A 17,881-nucleotide genomic window follows, 5' to 3' on the forward strand; every position below is an offset into this window, starting at 1 on the left:
TGACCGACGAATTGGGAACTCGCTTAGAGAGACCAATCTGCTTCGAATACTACTAAAACGCCAATGAACTTGGCATTGAGATATTTGCATAATGCTGGCGCCGCCCCGCCAGGTTCGTATATAAGCAGCAGGTGCAAATAGGTGTAACACGGAATCAGATGGGTAAGTATTCAATATAGTATACTCAAAAAAATTTTAACTAAAGCCTAGGTTCGGCTCTAGGAGGATTTTAAGATAATAAAAGAATTGGGATAAAGTATATGCAATTAATTAACAGCCGGCAATTTTATTACAGATACAAAGTTTTAAATGAACAATTCCCACAATGTAAATGAAATCACAATGGTCTCAATTCACAATGGATTCATAATCAACCAGAAAGAACAAAACTTGATATTGAACCCAAAAATTGTCCTGTGTAAAGTCTCAATAGTCCTCCTTTGTGTGTGTGTGTGTGTGTGTGTGTGTGTGTGTGTGTGTGTGTGTGTGTGTGTGTGTGTGTGTGTGTGTGTGTGTGTGTGTGTGTGTGTGTGTGTGTGTGTGTGTGTGTGTATGGGCGTAATGTTCAAATGTGGATGTGTAAAGGCCTTTTTCTGTTACTTTTTCTACCTGGGTAGTGTTTGTGTGCTTATCTCAAGTTCAACGGATCCGCATGGAATCGCGATGGCTCTTTGAATCAAAGATCAGGCACTGGCTCGCCGTTCAACCGTGGATCAACAGAATCGACATTCAAAAAAACCAATCTGCACAAAATAAGTCACATTAAACATTTCTATATACTTTGACATCTTATATCAGGTGCACAAAATGTTCATGAGCTCAGTTGTTAATCCAACAATGTTAACATAGGCACACTTAACCACATAAAAGTGCCTGAATATATTATCTCACTGCACAACACCTTATTTGTTCCTTTTCTGTTTTCATTTACATACAAATGATGATGCAAACATTCAATTTAAACAGATGAATTAATGTTGTACATAAATTAATGACATTTCAATCTCCTACACATATAAAATAACACTTTTAATCATCATAAACAACTCTGATTGTTTTTTTTTATGACAACAACAAGTGAAAGATAAAGTCAATTAATCCAAAGTAATGCATGAATCAGCAAAAACTCACCAGAGTTCTCAAAAACAAAAGCACTCAAAATGAAGCATTGACTGTTTCAGAGATGAGATGCAACATCAACCTGAGCAATCAACAAGAGTCTTAGTAATCATAAATACACTTTGAAATAAAGAACATAACAAAATTGAAATAATATATTGCACCTACTGCCAGCCACATGTAAGCAAGTTGAGCTGGCTTCTTCATCTGAATCTTACACTGAATATCTCACTCACATATTGCATTGTTTACTGCCCCCTAGCAGTTAGATGTAGTATTGCAGCAAACATACAAACATTGCGTTGTGGTATACATTGTTTTAAACAACTCAAGCATACCTCAAGGGGGTTACATAGGGAAATTAGCTTTTTATAGCTTCGAAAGCCGGCAGTATCTGCTACTCAGAAGCTACTTTACTCTGCTGGGATCGATTGCTGAAGTTGGTTGGACTGGCAGTACCACAGTGGACGCTTCGCAGTATTCCACGACTCTACATCTGTTTGTTTTGGGTTTAGTGTGTGCGTTGCCGTTCCCTGTGCGCATCATCAACTGAGCATCTGAGTGAATTTCCCTAAAAGAGTGATACGGAGAGCTTTGTGCCTTGTTAAAGGCAGCCACTCTCTCGTATATCCGGAGATCAGCGTCCTTTTCAGGATGGCTTTTCGTCCGTGCGATCTTGGGTGCGGCAAATATATGGGTCCGAAGGACGGTCACGAGCGTTGTCTCTCGTGCTTGGGCATCGAGCACGCGGAGGCAGCGTTTGCTGGGGGTAAGTGTTCTCACTGCGAGAATATGTCCCTTGTGGATTTGCGGAGACGGTTGTCTTTCCTCCGGGAAAAACGCAACCCACGTCCTGCGAGTGCTGAGCGCCGCCACGGTGCAGCTGTAAAGCTCTCAAAAGACGACCTCTGCATCACTGTGCTGAACCGGTCGGGGAATTCGTCCTCCAGCTCTCAGCCTCCTCATCCACAGCCGGTAGATGTGCCGATGGAGACTTCAGCGTCGTGTTCTACGATGTCTGTAGAATCTGTTGTGCCTCCCTCAGGATCCACGGAAACTGCAGCATCCGAGGGTGGGCCCCCCCTGAAGTGGACCCCTACGCCCTTCCTCCCTCCGGTCGGGTTGGGACGCCGGGGTTCGATCCAGAGATGGTGGCCGTGCTCGCTCAAGCGGCGGAGACCGTAGGGTTAGACTGGGTTAACCCCCCTCAGCCCGAACCGTCCCGCCTGGATGATTGGTTCTTTGGAGCTTCCCGGGTTTCACAACCCTCTCCGCCAGTGCCATTCTTCCCCGAGGTGCACGAAGAGCTGACTAGAACCTGGAAGTCGCCGGTTTCAACCCGATTACGGCCGTTTCAGCCCTCCCCCCTCACCTCCCTCACCAGCGGAGCCGCTAAGGGTTATACGGGGATCCCTCCCGTGGAGCGTGCGGTCACGATGCAGCTGTGTCCGGCCACCGCTCCCTCCTGGAAGGACCGCCCAACCCTCCCCTCCCGTGCTTGCAGACAGTCGTCCGGTTTAATGGGCGCTGCCCACCAGGCCTGTGGAGAGGCGGCTTCAGCCCTGCACGCAATGGCGTTGCTGCAGGTTCACCAAGCGAAGGCCTTGAGGGATCTGCACGAGGGAGGACACGACTCGCCTATCCTATCGGAGCTCCGGGCTGCCACTGGTCTGGCTCTCCGCGCTACGAAGGTGACAGCGCAGGCGATTGGTCGTGCCATGTCCACGATGGTGGTCCAGGAAAGCCATTTATGGCTATGTCTAGCGGACATGTCGGACGCGGAGAAGAACAAGTTCTTAGACGCTCCAGTTTCCCAGACTGGTCTATTAGGTGAGTCGGTGGAGTCTTTCGCCCAGCAGTTCTCCACCGCCCAAATCGCTCAGATCATGCCCCGGCGCAAGCGACCTGCATCTCGCCCTCCAGCGCCAGCTGCACCGGCTGCCCCGTCTTTTCACCACCGTGAAAGCGTCCGATGCACATGTATTATGTGCAGAGGTCGAAGTCCTGCTGGCGAAGGACGCGATCGAGCCGGTCCCTCCAACCAAGATGAGGTCGGGTTTCTACAGCCCGTATTTCATAGTACCAAAGAAAGGCGGTGGGTTACGACCGATCTTGGATTTGCGCGTTTTGAAAAAATCTCTTCAGAAGAGGTCTTTCAGAATGATAACACCAAAGCAAATATTCAATTCAATTCGCCCCCAAGATTGGTTTGCGGCAATAGACCTGAAATACGCGTAATTTCATGTGTCCATTCTCCCTCGTCACAGACCGTTTCTTCGGTTTGCATTCGAGGGTCGGGCATACCAGTACAAAGTTTTACCGTTCGGGCTGTCTCTCCCTCCCCGTGTGTTCAGGAAAGTAGTGGAGGCAGCGTTAAAGCCCCTCAGAGAGAGCGGTGTTCGCATATTGGCTTACCTCGAAGATTGGCTTATAATAGCGCATTCTCGGCAGACGCTTTGCGAGCACAGAGATTTAACGCTTCGGCATCTCGCCCGTTTGGGTCTTCGGGTCAACTGGGAAAAGAGCAAACTCTGCCCAACGCAGAGGATCTCTTTCCTCGGTATGGAACTGGACTCGATCGATTTATCGGCGCGTTTGACAGAAGAGCGCGTCCAGTCAATTCTGACTTGCCTCGGTTCATTTCAAGGGAAGAATGAGGTCCCGATGAAACCATTTCAGAAGCTCCTGGGGCATATGGCAGCAGCAGCGGCTGTGACACTGCTCGGGCTGCTCCATATGAGACCGCTTCAGCGTTGGCTTCGGGATCGAGTCCCGAGGAGAGCGTGGCGCGCCGGCATCCATCGTTTAACCATTACACCTGCGTGTCGCCTAACATTCCCCCCATGGTCAGACCCCGGGTTTCCTTAGGGCCGGTGTGTCCATGAGACAGGTCTCTCGGCATGCTGTTGTCCACACAGATGCGTCCGACACGGGCTGGGGAGCCACGTACGACGAGTTTACAGCTTCAGGGGTGTGGACAGCACCCCAGTTGCATTGGCATATCAATTGCCGCGAGTTGTGGGCTGTATATCTGGGACTTGTACGCTTCGCTACGGAGCTACAAGGGAAGGATGTACTAGTACGCTCCGACAAAACTACGACTGTTGCGTATATCAACCGTCAAGGCGGTTTGCACTCCCGTCACCTGTCGCATCTCGCTCTTCATCTCCTCCCTTGGAGTCAGAAGCATCTGAGGTCCCCTTGTGCCATTTACATCCCGGGCAGACGTGCTTTCCCGAGCTGCGCGCCCCGGCGAATGGTGACTCCATCCCCAGACGGTCCAGCTAATTTGGAAGAAGTTTGGTCGTGCGCAGATAGACCTGTTTGCGTCGCCGGACGATACCCACTGTCCCCTATTTTATTCACTAACAAAGGGCAGCCTCGGCGTGGATGCGTTGGCACACAGCTGGCCTCGGGAGATGCGCAAATACGCATTCCCCCCAGTGAGCTTACACTGCATGAAAAGTGGAATTTTCGTCAGAATGTGGCACTGTAGATTGTTGTGAAACTCCAAGTATACGACTGCGCATGACAATTTGCAGCCAACACCGAAAACTGCCGTAAGTTGTCAGAAGTTGACGTGGGTCTTGCTCTGAAGTTGTCCCCCTTCCCCTAATTCTAGGGGAGGCTTTAACATGTAAATGAACATGGTGTGAGCTATACAAATGCAAATCAGGGTAGCAGCTGGGGGAGTTTTACTCAGGTGACATTCTGAGAGGTTTTAAACTTTGATTTTAATAAAATCTCTGGTATCAGTATAGCCAAATTACAAACTCTTAAATTGTAGCTTGAATTGATTATTTTCAAAGTATGCTACACTGTTAACCCAGATATTGTCTTAATGATGTAAACATTACTTAATATTTTGAGTTTTGGACATATACTTAAAAATATATTATACCCATAATCCTTTGTCCCTGAATATTATGATTATTTAAGCTTTTTTACAGAATTAAGAACTAATAAGAACTTTAACTACTTAAATATTTGTTAAAATGTCATGGAGGTTTATGCTCTAATATTATTCATGTTGTTTAGTTTTAAATGATAAATTACCATTTTTGTTAATGAAAGTCACCGTTCAGGTGATCAGTGTTTATTGACATAAACAGCACATTGTATTGTATTTTTCGCAGTTTTGTGTGTTTCAGTGGAGTATCAAGTTTATTCAATGACTGACTTAGTCATGAGTTTTGTGTTATAATACCATTTATAACACTAAGAGAATTATAATTATAAATGAATTAAAAATAGAAAATCTTTCAACTCAGTTAACTAAGCGGAGATGTTGGACAGAGTAATTCAAAATCATCTTTAAGTTTAATGACAATCATTTATCAAAATATTTTCTTCATCATTTATCACAATACTTTCAAAATATTTTTCCCTAATTTTTTTTAACTATCCCTTTAAGTAGATTCAGTTTGTCCAGGCTAACAGTATATATGAATATCTCTGTATGTCATTAGCAATAACCAATGTTAGGTAAAAAAAAAGATACACAAAACAATTTATTTCAACAATTTTAATTGTTTTAACAGAGTTTTAATCAGGCTCAATTTGTGCATTCTATGCAAACAACATCAAACAACATGTCAAACAACAAAATGTCTGTCTGGAAGGGAATGAAGCAAGGAAACTTGTGCAATTACATCACAGCTCAAATACTGTGCATAGTGGCATGACTACAGTTGTTGAATTCACATACTGGTAATCCTGCCATACTTGTCCATCATATACATCTCCTAACACACCCTTTGGCATTTCCCGCTTTCGCCTTTCATCTAATTTCTCTTCAAATCCAAGTCTTTTAACAAGTCCTCCCAGAGACTGCACAACACTCTTGTATCAGTAAGAACGTATTGGATGGACATACTCTTCACTGCTCAAATATGTAGTCTTGCTTAGCAAGGCAGAGCCACATTTCTTCCTTAATGCAGACCTCTGCTGTGGGTGATTGTAGAATGGGATGTGACCACAAGTCCTGCAAACCTTTGTACCATCCCGTCTGAGCTCATAGGTTTCAGTAAGCATGTACACTGTCATACATTTTGGACAACCCACATACTGTAAGAAGTCGTCACGGAGTATACCAGTCAATTTCATCATGCCCAAAAGTTTTATTAACAAGTGTTCTGGTTTTTCACTTCTGGCCTGATCACTTCCATGCTCCTCCCCATCTTGTATGTGAGGATAGGCTTCACTCTGCTCCTCAGCAAGGATTTCCCCCTGTTCATCCGCATAGTCATCCTATGGAAATTTAAAGGACATATTTAAAACACATGCAATGCACATACTCAGCACCACCATTAGACCATTAGAGATTGAAAAGCCCATCGTTAATATGGCCATTTGAGATTGAAAAGTCCATCATGAATGTGGCCATTTGAGATTGAAAAGTCCATCATAAATGTGGCCATTTGAGATTGAAAAGCCCATCGTTAATATGGTCATTTGAGATTTAAAAAGAACATAATTAATATGTTCATTTCTCATCAATAGGGCCATTTGAGTATGAAAAGATTTGAAAACTGTAGTTGAAAAAGATCATGTGCATCTCAAACAGCTAGCTTTAGTGCAATGAACCAGTTAAGTACTTTGTGGGAACTTCATCCACTTCAACTTCATTTTAGGATTTTTTAATACTTTATAAAGTGTGTTTATACTTTAGTTGCTTTCATTAGTTAACTAACAGAAATTTAAGAGTGGAAAACAATCATGTGGGTGAAAATTGTTAGGTTTTCCCATTTCAGCTCTGGATTAGCATGTATTGAACTTTATACTAGTATATCCAAATGTAATTTCATGCTTACCACACAACAGGAGATGTCCAGGAAAAGATGAATGCTTTGGTCATCTGCTGTTTCGTCTGAAAAACAACAAACAGAAGATAACGTTATGCATTATAACGCGATATTCCTATTCAATTATAATTTACTATTAAAATAACAACAACAGTGATAATCAACCACGTTTAACTCCAACGTTTTTGTTTAACTTGTTGATTTTATTTTACTTTACTTGTTGATATGTTTTAGTATTGTTTAAAATGATAACATACGTAAAGCAAGCCAAGCTTATATAAACAATATATAATTATGCTTACCGTTGTCTGAACTACAATTCGCTGGGTGCGTTTCTTCAAATTCTTCAATCACTTTTTTTTCTGGGTCCTTGGAGTGCATTTCACTTTCACCAATCTCTCTAACTCCAGTAAAGTTATCCTCCGGGTCTTTACACATGACGGGACATCACTCACAGCGGATTCATGACTGGGTAGCAGCAGGCTCTGTACGTTATCTGACGTAGCCCTTTTGGATTTTTTCTCCCAAACTCCATTTTTTAAATAGCGCTTTCTGTGGTCAAAATACTGTGTATGACACACTTCAGTGTTGCAATGTTTACAGAAGCGCCGAGGTCGTTTCTTCAGTCTTGGGACTTACATCTTTCAACTGACAGCACACTGTGTTGATTTCACACAGAGCTTCCGGCACATCGCGTTTGTTGTTTATATCATACGCATGCGCGCACGTCTCACAAGATTTTCCTTATATCAATAACCTCGCATGTGATTGGAGGAGCCCGACAGGCTTCTCGCCTTCGTCCAATCATGTGCGAGGTCATGGTCACGGCTCACACAGCAGTGTCGACAAGCGTAACAGACGTTTGGTTTGGTGTTTGTAACTCTCCAAGAAGAGAAGACGGGTGCACAATCCCAAGATTGCGGTAAGAATAATTTTATGTATAAGCATATTTTTTGAAGTAGCCCAAGCTGTGTGTTTTATAACTAAGAGGTGTTTTTTGTCTTGTAATTTACAGGAGGCTGTACGGCGTCTCTGAGGCACACTGCAGGCGCTATGAACCAGAGGAAAGGTAACGTTACGATTTAAAGAATATGTTTTTATTCTTGTATAAGGAAATAGATACGTTAATAGATCCGAGCTTAAACCCACACATTTTGTTTTCACAGACTAACATCGCCTCATAACAAAGCCGTGACCTCCGATTTGCTTGGGGCTATTTCAGCAAGTCCAGATTTACTGCTGAGAATGACGACATTGTTTGTAAGTATAACTTCTAATGTTTTTCCTCATTTCTTGTTTAATTGTACCGTGACTCTTTTTATTAATACCAGTCTCATTTAATTGTTTTCCAGCTGCCCGTAAGACGTATTATGAGTCGGTACGCCGGAGTTTCAGATACAAACAACCTGAACTCGCATCGCAGGTGGAAAATGCGAAAAGTTTAGCTCGGAGTCGATCCAGAAGAAAAATGGTAAGATTTATTATATTAGATCAGTTTTTTGTCAATGTGAGTATTTTTCAGGTCACTTATTGTCCTTATTGATTGTATTACAGTTGCTTGGAGCGAGACGAAGTGTGTTGGCTGAGGATGAGATGGACATTTGGAAGTGCGCCACCATAGATCTCATATCTGATGAGGAATACGGCATTGTTGGTGGGGCGTCTGGATGGATTGTGCGGCCACCGCCCTCTCGCAGCCTGGAACTCTCCGAGCTCTGTGCCACGCTGCAATCCAGATTAGAGGCGATACCAAAGTACCGGGCAACTCACCATATACGCCTGAAAAAGTGACTTTTTTACAACGTTTTTTAGTTTTTTTTCAACACTTTGAAAAAGATTTTTAGGGATCTTTCCCGAACATCTTAGGCACTTTTTGACGTGTTTGGAGTACAATATAAGAGACATTATGATGCTTTGTACATAGTTGTGTGTTTATAAATAAAGCTCTTTCTTTGAATAAACAGCTGTGTGTTTATAAATAAACCTCTTTGTTTTCTCTTATATTCTTTGATGTTGTGAATAATGTAGTACATAGCACAATGACATTATTATATAAAAAATGATAACATAAATTATTTATTATTATTATTATTATTGGGGTTTACATTTATAATGAGCCAGGGTGCCCAATAACCCCCCTCTTTAGAGTAACGGCCCGACTTGAATTTACTCACTCGGTATTGGCTGAAGCCACTACTTTTAAACAAGAAAAATCCCTTGTGATTGGCTTGAAGTGATCTGCCAACCATTCACGGGGGATTTTACTTGTTTAAAAGTTGTGGCTTCAGCCAATACTGAGTGATTACATTCAAGTGGGCCATTACTCTAGTTTTGCTGCTATTCACATGCTAATTAGGCCAGAGACGCTCTAACTGGCCGGCAGAGGTTTCGCTGCTATTCATATGCTAATTAGAGGCATTGCACCCGCGCGGGGCTCTCCACCTACGTCATGGTTCGTTTATGACAATTTTTTGACACAGACAAACGCGACGCTCGCTGCTGGTAAATGAGGAAAGCTGCCGAAAATTAGGGAGATTTTCGGGAGCCTACAGGCGCTTACGGGGACGAAAATCCCACTTTTCATGCAGTGTTAATCGCACAGACGCTGTGGAAAGTCAGGCAGGACGAGGAGAGCCTTTTACTGATCGCCCCTTACTGGACGACCAGGAATTGGTTTCCAGAACTAATGCTCCTCGCGACAGCCCCTCCCTGGCGGATTCCCCTGAGGAAGGACCTTCTTTCTCAAGGAGGGGGCACATTATGGCACCCGCACCCCGACCTGTGGGATCTCCATGTATGGTCGTTGAGCGCGCGCAAGGTTTAGGTGATTTACCGCAGGCGGTATCTAACAAAATTGATACGGCACGAGCTCTGTCTACAAGACGGGCTTACGCGTTTAAATGGAACCTTTTCGTCACCTGGTGCTCTTCGCAACGCGAGGACCCCAGAGAATGCCCTATTAACATTGTGCTTTTATATCTTCAACATAGGTTAGATGGTAGGCTGTCACCCTCCACCATTAAAGTTGATATCGCCGCTATTTCTGCTCATCACTCACTTATCAATGGCAGATCAGTTGGCCAGCATGATTTGGTTATTAGATTTCTAAGAGGCACTCGTAGGCTAAACCCCTCGCGCCTCCTTCTACTCCTCCCTGGGACCTGTGCCTTTGCAGTCTGCGAGTCTGAAGTTTTTGTCAATGAAAGCTCTGACCCTGCTAGCATTGGCCTCCGTGAAGAGAGTAGGGGATTTACAAGCATTCTCTGTTGACGATTCATGCCTTCAGTTTGAGACCCAGACCAGGCTAAGTGCCCAAAGTTCCCACCACTCCTTTCAGAGATCAGGTGGTGAGCTTGCAAGCACTGCCCCCGGAGGAGGCAGACCCAACCATGGCTTTGTTGTGCCCAGTACGCGCACTGCGACTCTACGTGGATCGCACGCAAAGCCTCAGGACCTCAGACCAGCTCTTTGTCTGTTATGGTGGCCAGCAAAAAGGGAAAGCTGTCACTAAGCAGAGGATGTCTCATTGGATAGTTGATACTATCGCCCTGGCTTATAATCTTCAGGGTATTCCTTGCCCCTTTAATTTGAGAGCGCACTCCACACGGAGTGTTGCCTCATCTTGGGCTCTCGCTCGTGGTTCCTCGCCAACAGACATCTGCAGAGCTGCTGGTTGGGCAACACCTAATACGTTCATTAGATTCTACAGTGTTCGTATCGAGCCTGTATCCTCTCATGTTCTTTCCTCATCAGAGGTAGCACGGAGAGCAGTCTCGCAGGTCGGCTTGCAGCCTCCAACTGATGCTCTATAGCTCTGTCAGTATGGAAGGCCTTCAGAACAAAAATGCGTAATGGTTTGAATTGTTCTTCCTCTGCTGCCTTGGCAGCCTTTGTTGCAGAGCATTGGCTGTCAGCCTTTCACTAGCTATATCCATGCGAACCTACGTGTCTGGCTCGGGTTCCACATTGTGTCCCACCGGGTTCCTTTGTGAGTATTATTCCGTGGGGTTAATCTTACCAGCCCACGTTTCCCTTAGCAGAGCACTGCTTTGCTTACACAGCCACGGCTTTATTCTTTGTCCACCATTAGCCCTTAAGAGGGGCGGTGGCTTCCGCAGCGTTCCTATCCCGCTCAGGTAGGGCGCTTCCCAGTCGCTGGCACTTCTGTGGGGTTAAAGGAACATCTAGTGCCTGGCCTTTCTGCCTTATCCTATTTCTCCATTCCTTAAGGGGATTTGGAGGGTTTTCTGCAGACACTGGAAGAGGTCAGCCCCTAGTGGCGTTTTGGTAGGGATTCCCAATTCGTCGTAACCGAGACGTTTCTACTTTACTATACGTATTGTCATTTATGTGTATCATCTTTAGCACCCAGAATCTTTTGTGGCTCAAACTTATGTGTTCGGCTGCTATTTTCACACATTAATGTTTTTATAACATTTCCCCACATGTAATGACGGGGAATGAAGCCGTCCAATCATAGCAGTGGGTGTTTATGTCCAGGTCTTCAATGCGGCCCGCCCCTTCAAACGAAGCTTTTCTCCAGAGAGCCACTAATCCATGTTACAAAATAGCCTATTACTTATAGTTTTTGATGTTTTTGAATGTAAAAACCACACGAACATCATAAGTAGACCTCAGACAACAGTATAAAACAATAAAATCGACAAATTAACCGCCCCTTTAATATAGGGGTGCATTTCCCAAAACCATAGTTTCTAACTAAATTAGCAACTTTGTTGGTTGCAATGCAATTTCCCAATGCCAACCAACTAATTTGCTAACAGGTTAGAAACGATGCTTTTGGGAAACGCACTCCAGGACGTTTCTCAATTGGAAGTGTGCAGCCTCCATTGGTCGCATTTGTCTTATTTCAGAATATAATTTTTTTTCAAGTTGACTATTATTTTTATTTAATCGTTTATTGTTGTATCATTCGTATGACTTGCGAATGTAATACTCAGTTAACTTAAATACACCTGGCGTGTAATGACGGATGCAGCCTGCATATGCGACCTAAGGAGGCTGCAGCCTTCCAATTGAGAAACGGCATACACACTCCTCATTCACGATTTACTCACACTCGTTTTTTTGTATGTCCATCACATTTTGTCCTTTCTCGTTTCTTCTCACAGCGAACGTGAAATTTTTCCACACATCAGATTGAAAATTCACTAACGCATGGGATTATGGGAATTGTAGTTCCTGTGTCCCTCTGCTCGCTCCACTTGAAAAAAACAACACGTGTTGCCCGGAAGACCTAACGTTATATCGAATCACGTGACCACGGTGGTAACGGGAAAATTTGATACTGAAATACCACGGAATGTATAATACCGTTATATCCCTAATAAACATATATATATATATATATATATATATATATATATATATATATATATATATATATATATATATATATATATATATATATATATATATATATATATAAAAAGGGATTGTGGTACATATTTGTGAGATGAGATGTCAAGAGCAATTGAGCAGTTCTCCTGTCCTGACCAATTCAGTCATGTGGTGTTCTGTTCTGTTCTGTGTGACAGTACATGTGACATGAATCATGGTTCCTCTCTCTTGTTTCAGGCATGGAAGAAGAGATGGTTTGTTTTGCGCAGTGGGAGGCTTACAGGAGACCCAGACGTGCTGGAGTATTACAAGAATGACCATGCTAAAAAGCCCATCCGCGTGATTGATCTAAACCTGTGCGAGCAGGTGGATGCTGGTCTCACCTTCAACAAGAAGGACCTGGAGCACAGCTTCATCTTTGACATCAAGACCATCGACCGGACCTTCTACCTGGTGGCTGACACTGAAGAGGAGATGAACAAGTGGGTGCGCTGCATCTGTGACATATGTGGCTTTAACCCTACTGATTCAGAAGGTAAATCACAGCACAAATATATACATACACCTAAGAGAAAGAGCATACCTTGAATACTAAACAGCATCACATACCTACCAACTTCTAAGCTTGTACTTAAAATTCAAGTGAACCTCCAATTAACCGCAAAAAGGTGCTAAAGTGAGCAGGTTCCCGTACGCACAGGTGTGCATGTGGTTGAATGTGTCCAGTCCAACTCCAATCAGACTTGATCATCTCTATGTCCTTCAAAGATCAGAACTTTGTAAACTTTAGAGAGAGATGCGCTACTGCGTCTTCACACAGACCTCTGGTCCCAGAAAATACCCGTAAAATTGCCAGACAAGCGTCTGTGTGAACAAAAACTCATTCCATTAATCTTCTGGGATCGTTGCCGAAAGAGGACCTAGTAAGATACGCGGGTAACCCTCTGTGTGAACAAGAAGCCGCAAGAATGCCCTAAAGGGCGTGTCGAAGTGAGGACGCGCGCGTCATCATCACAACACAAGTTATAGTTCAGCTCCTTACAACGAGATAACATACATATAAACATTCACCACGAGAAATGGTGCAAACTAGATTGAAGCAGTTATCAGGAAATGATATATGAGACGCATAAACAATGACGCACGTGCCGTAGTGAGGACGTGCGTGTCATGGCAACATGAAGTTGGTTCAACTCTTTAAAATGAGGGATTTACAATATTTACTACGAGAAATGTCAGCAAACTGGACTGAAGCAGATATCAGGTAAGTTAGCTCGTTACTTACTGCATTGAAACGGAGATCATTCAGCAGCATAAAAGAATATCGCGTCACGTGCTCATTTGAGCTATAATAAACGAAAATACCCGCATGTCATCCCAACAAGATATATCGTAGCTCCTCAAAATGCGGGTTTTAAATGCATATAAACAATCACGATGAGTTTTGTCTGAAAACTGTATCAAAGCAGAAATCAGGGAGCTTGTCAAATATCCACTCTGAAGCTGAGATCATTCATCAGCATAGAACTGTGCGTTCACGCGCTCCTTTGTAGTCTTATCATAAACAAAAATGCACGCGAGTTGTTTCTGGAGAGAGAAATAATATATATTATGCAAACTTCAGACGCTGCGTAGAAGAGAGGGCGGGACTTTCAATAGGTCGCGTGTCTTTCCGGCACCGTCACATGCCGTGTAAACTTGGCAGTGTGAATGAAAAAAAATCTAACTATTCCGGAAAAATCCGGGATGCATATCCCGTGTATTTTATGGCATTTCTGTGTGAAAAGGGCTTTATAGAGGCAGAAACCAGGTCCATGCTTATCTTAAAGAGACAGTAACCTCAATTATCCTACTTAAGTCTGTGTCATTAATGTTATTCAAACAACCCAAGACAAAGAGAAAATCATTTCTGTAGTCTCTGGGGTCTCATTTATAAAGCGTGCACAAAACGGGGCTTGAAACGTGTGTACGCAAGTTCCCATGCTAAGATTCTGATCTATAAAAAACTAACTTGACAGGAGAATGGGCTTGAAGGGTGGGATCTGAGGATCATTTATGTACGCATACTTGCAGGTGATGTGTGATTTATAAAGGGAACATTGCTTTGTTTAATAATTCCTAATAATTTTTGGCATATGCCATTTTTGGCTTTTGTGCATACGTAGACTTTTAGTAAGGATCCTACGCACAGTTTTATAAATAAGACCCCTGATCTGTGCCTCAAAAACTGTAATATGATCTGAACCATGAGTTTTGTGAACCGGTACACCCCTAGTTAATATAGGATTTTGTCATGCACATTACCCTGCCATTATTAGCCACCAACATTGTCTGAGAATTCAAATATGTGGGTGGATTTTCCAGGGCTTTAATGAATCAGCAGAAAGCCTGACAAACAAGGGGGGAGTGAAAGAAAAGTGCAAAAAAAGCGAAGAGACCAAAAAAGGCAAAGTTGCCCTGATAGCTAGGGTTGGGAATTGACATTTGATTCCCATTCTGAATCGGATCTGTAAGGTCAGGCATTGGATTAGTGCATTTTAGGACCTTCCAAGTGAAAGTCATTGCAATGTCAGTTCTGATGGAAAGCGGAAAGTTCTCCAAAGTGTCAAAGCAGATGCAGGTTCACTGTATAGATTTTAAAGAGCGCACTGTGTCTGATGCCATGCACAGCCGTAGTCTCCACTGATATGACGCAATGTTTTGTAGATTAATAAATGTGCAGACTTTCCCCATTCCAAAATTTTTGTACATAACAAGTGATTTGTAAGATCAATCATAACTGGTGAAAAATAAACAAATAATGAACACATTGAGCTACATGACAGTGACAGTTTACTGAGAGACCATTGCACTCATATCAGTTTTTTCACATAGCCTGAATCAAATGAATGTGTCTGTGTGAGACCTCTGACCTTTACTAGCTAATATCTCATAAGATTTAAACTTATAAAAATTAACCAGCATTTTTACTGCAGTTAATATATGCAGTTTATCTATGATGTTTGTATTAAAACAGCTGTAATCACAAATGACCATTGTGCCATTATAACCATGATATTTGTAAAAAAAAAAAAGTGATAGAAATGGTAATCATTCTGATAAAAACATAGTTACAAAACTTATGCTGTAATAAAAAAATTAATTAATTATTTATAAACACCTCTCATATTTTTTGCAAACAGTCAGCATTAAGTAGGCTAAATGGATGTGATTTGGTATCAAAATGTTTGGCTTGGAGTTGAAACTAGGAATCAGAAAGAATCGGAATCGAATAATCAGAATCAGAACCAATAACCGAATACCCAACCCTACTGACAGCCTTGAGCTGCCTGCACCTAAGAGAGTGAAATGCACCCAGTGAGTGAGTGGGTGTGTGTGGGTGTCAATGTGTCTGCACAAGTTTGTGTACGTTTTGATGAATAAATGAAAGCAGAGTTTGATGAGAGATTTGTACAAAAACCACCCCACACTTCTCTGACCTTGAGAGGAGGCTGTTCAAAGAGAAATAGAAATAAAAATAAAGTTAAAGATACACAAAAGCTCTTTTAAAAGACTGGAGAGAACGCACACACAAAACCTGAGACTCAGCCAGGATTGGATTAGTGGGGCTTTCATTGGCATCTTGTGTTTAGATTTCCTCTATACGCAGATCTGTACTTTCACACGGCCTGAGAAAGTGGTCGTCCTTAACCTGATCTGTCCTTTTCAAAAACAAAATTTTTAAATATGCCTCAAAGTAAGATGAACATCTTTGCTCACCCTGCATCTAAAGACAATCCCAAGTCAATTAAGTCTAATATCTTACAGAAAGAACTAAATTTAATATAATAAAATATGACAGTAGGCTTCATATTTAAAAAGATGGAAAAGTCATTGTGCCTTCATGAGCAAGATTGTAGTCCCCTTGTCTCCAATTCTCAAATGGTTGTTGATGGTTACCCATCTGCCAACAGCCAAAACAAGACTATCCCTGACAGCATCAGGGAACACGGAACACACCATTTGCTGTTATGAATAATTAAGCCAATGTCTTTTCTTTTGATAAGAAAACAGCCTCATGGATGACAGTGTATAATCAATGCATGGAAATGTGCATTATTATTTCATTAAATGTTAACTTTATGCTTATTGATCCCAAATGATGTTGCTAAAAAGCACATTATTTGGTGTATTTAGTATAATACAATGTGTTTGTGTGTTTTATGGTTGAAAAACACATTACTTTCCACAAATCTTACATTAAGATATTGTTGCTCCTCTATGCCCTGCCTCTCCGAAATGCGTTGATTTGTACAAAGCTCAGCGTTTTGAGAAAGTATGGTGGGCAGAAACAGTTTAAAAGTATCTGCAGAAACAGTTTAAAAGTAGCCGCAGACCCGGCAACCCTGGTGAAAGAAGATAATATAGCCTTACTACCTTATCAGTATGAGCCTGAATCTCATTCAGAAAATGCAGATGACTAAGCTGATCAATCAACTTTGCCAGCAGAACGTAACAGATCGGTAAGTTAATGATACTAAAACACAAAACCATGGCACAAGCACTACTTGACACTGCTCAAAAATCATGTTTGAATTGACAGTTTGCAATTCTTTAAATATGAAGACATAGGCCCTGTCTGAAATAGCACACTCCAGCCTTTTGGACTTCCTCATTTGAGTCCATACTTTAAATCATCATGTAGCTTAGACCTTAGGGACCCTTGAGAAGAGGACGCACCTAATCATATTTTGGACAGACTCAAGGGTCACGCCAGACATATGAAGAGTAGAGCCCGACCGATATGCATTATTTGGGGGCCGATACAGATACTAGGGGGTTAAAAAAGGCTGATAACGATATATCGACCGATATTCTTTATCTGGATTTTATAGTACAGTACACAACTACTACAGTATATTATACTACAGTACTGTACATAGAATACACTATATACATTAACAGAATATATTATAAATAAATGAATACCTTTTTTGCAATGATCACTCACAAATGTGGTGATCAAACATTTAAAATGACATGACAAAGATATGTTATATAGGCAGGTGTGTTTAACAAGTTAACAATAAACTTTATTATCCAAAATTATTCTGATATAAGTGAACAAAACAGTAAACTTGACTTATTATTAATAACTTTAAAACACAAACAGAACAAATATATAACTTAAATCATTGGCAGTTTTGATGAAAATAACGTTATATTGGACTTGTATTGAAAAGGAAACTTATGAAGTAATTGTTTAATAACAATACAAGTTATGTACTTCACAAATTAGTTAGCAACTTACCATTAAGAAGACAATGCTTGTCTGACAACATACTGATGTAGGCAAATGTGTAATGTACTGCACAATGTTTTTATGATGCGAACCCACAGTGTTCTGCTGGGAATTTAAACTTTTATAAAACTAAAGCGCCTGCTCTCCGCCTCTTTTATTTAGTGAGGGTGTAAAGTTGCGCGAGCTTATTTAACTTAATCAGTTGCTTTGAAGTGAGCATGTTCAGTAACAACACAAGCAGCTAAGTTACTCCCACAGACTGCGCGTCAGTTTAAATGCGTCCTTTCTATGCCTCACGTAATTTCTCCCGCTTGCA

General features: G+C 42.2%; 2 protein-coding genes across 18 annotated transcripts in view; both read left to right on the forward strand.

Moving 5' to 3' along the window:
* Window positions 1–17,881, forward strand: part of gab1 (GRB2-associated binding protein 1) — a 165,140-nt gene that overhangs the window by 97,111 nt on the left and 50,148 nt on the right. For all 17 annotated transcript variants that reach the window (XR_010546774.1, XM_065295743.2, XM_065295742.1 and 14 more), the window contains one exon: window positions 12,522–12,819. Coding sequence is in view for 16 of the 17 variants with exons in the window: in XM_065295743.2 (XP_065151815.1) it covers window positions 12,522–12,819 (298 nt within the window). In the remaining variant the exon portion in view is untranslated. The remainder of the gene's footprint in view (window positions 1–12,521; window positions 12,820–17,881) is intronic.
* Window positions 2,006–9,087, forward strand: LOC141282013 (uncharacterized). The gene is made up of 4 exons (XM_073814248.1): window positions 2,006–7,992; window positions 8,090–8,183; window positions 8,276–8,394; window positions 8,478–9,087. The coding sequence occupies exon 1, from the start codon at window positions 2,268–2,270 to the stop codon at window positions 3,774–3,776; it is 1,509 nt and encodes a 502-aa protein (XP_073670349.1). The 5' UTR covers window positions 2,006–2,267; the 3' UTR covers window positions 3,777–7,992; window positions 8,090–8,183; window positions 8,276–8,394; window positions 8,478–9,087.

Source organism: Paramisgurnus dabryanus, chromosome 4 (genome assembly GCF_030506205.2).
Source record: "Paramisgurnus dabryanus chromosome 4, PD_genome_1.1, whole genome shotgun sequence".
In the NCBI taxonomy this organism is placed as follows: domain Eukaryota; kingdom Metazoa; phylum Chordata; class Actinopteri; order Cypriniformes; family Cobitidae; genus Paramisgurnus; species Paramisgurnus dabryanus.

Bases quoted from the DNA above. Each gene is read 5' to 3' on its own strand.
- LOC141282013 (XM_073814248.1), top strand. From the start codon at position 2,268: ATGGTGGCCGTGCTCGCTCAAGCGGCGGAGACCGTAGGGTTAGACTGG.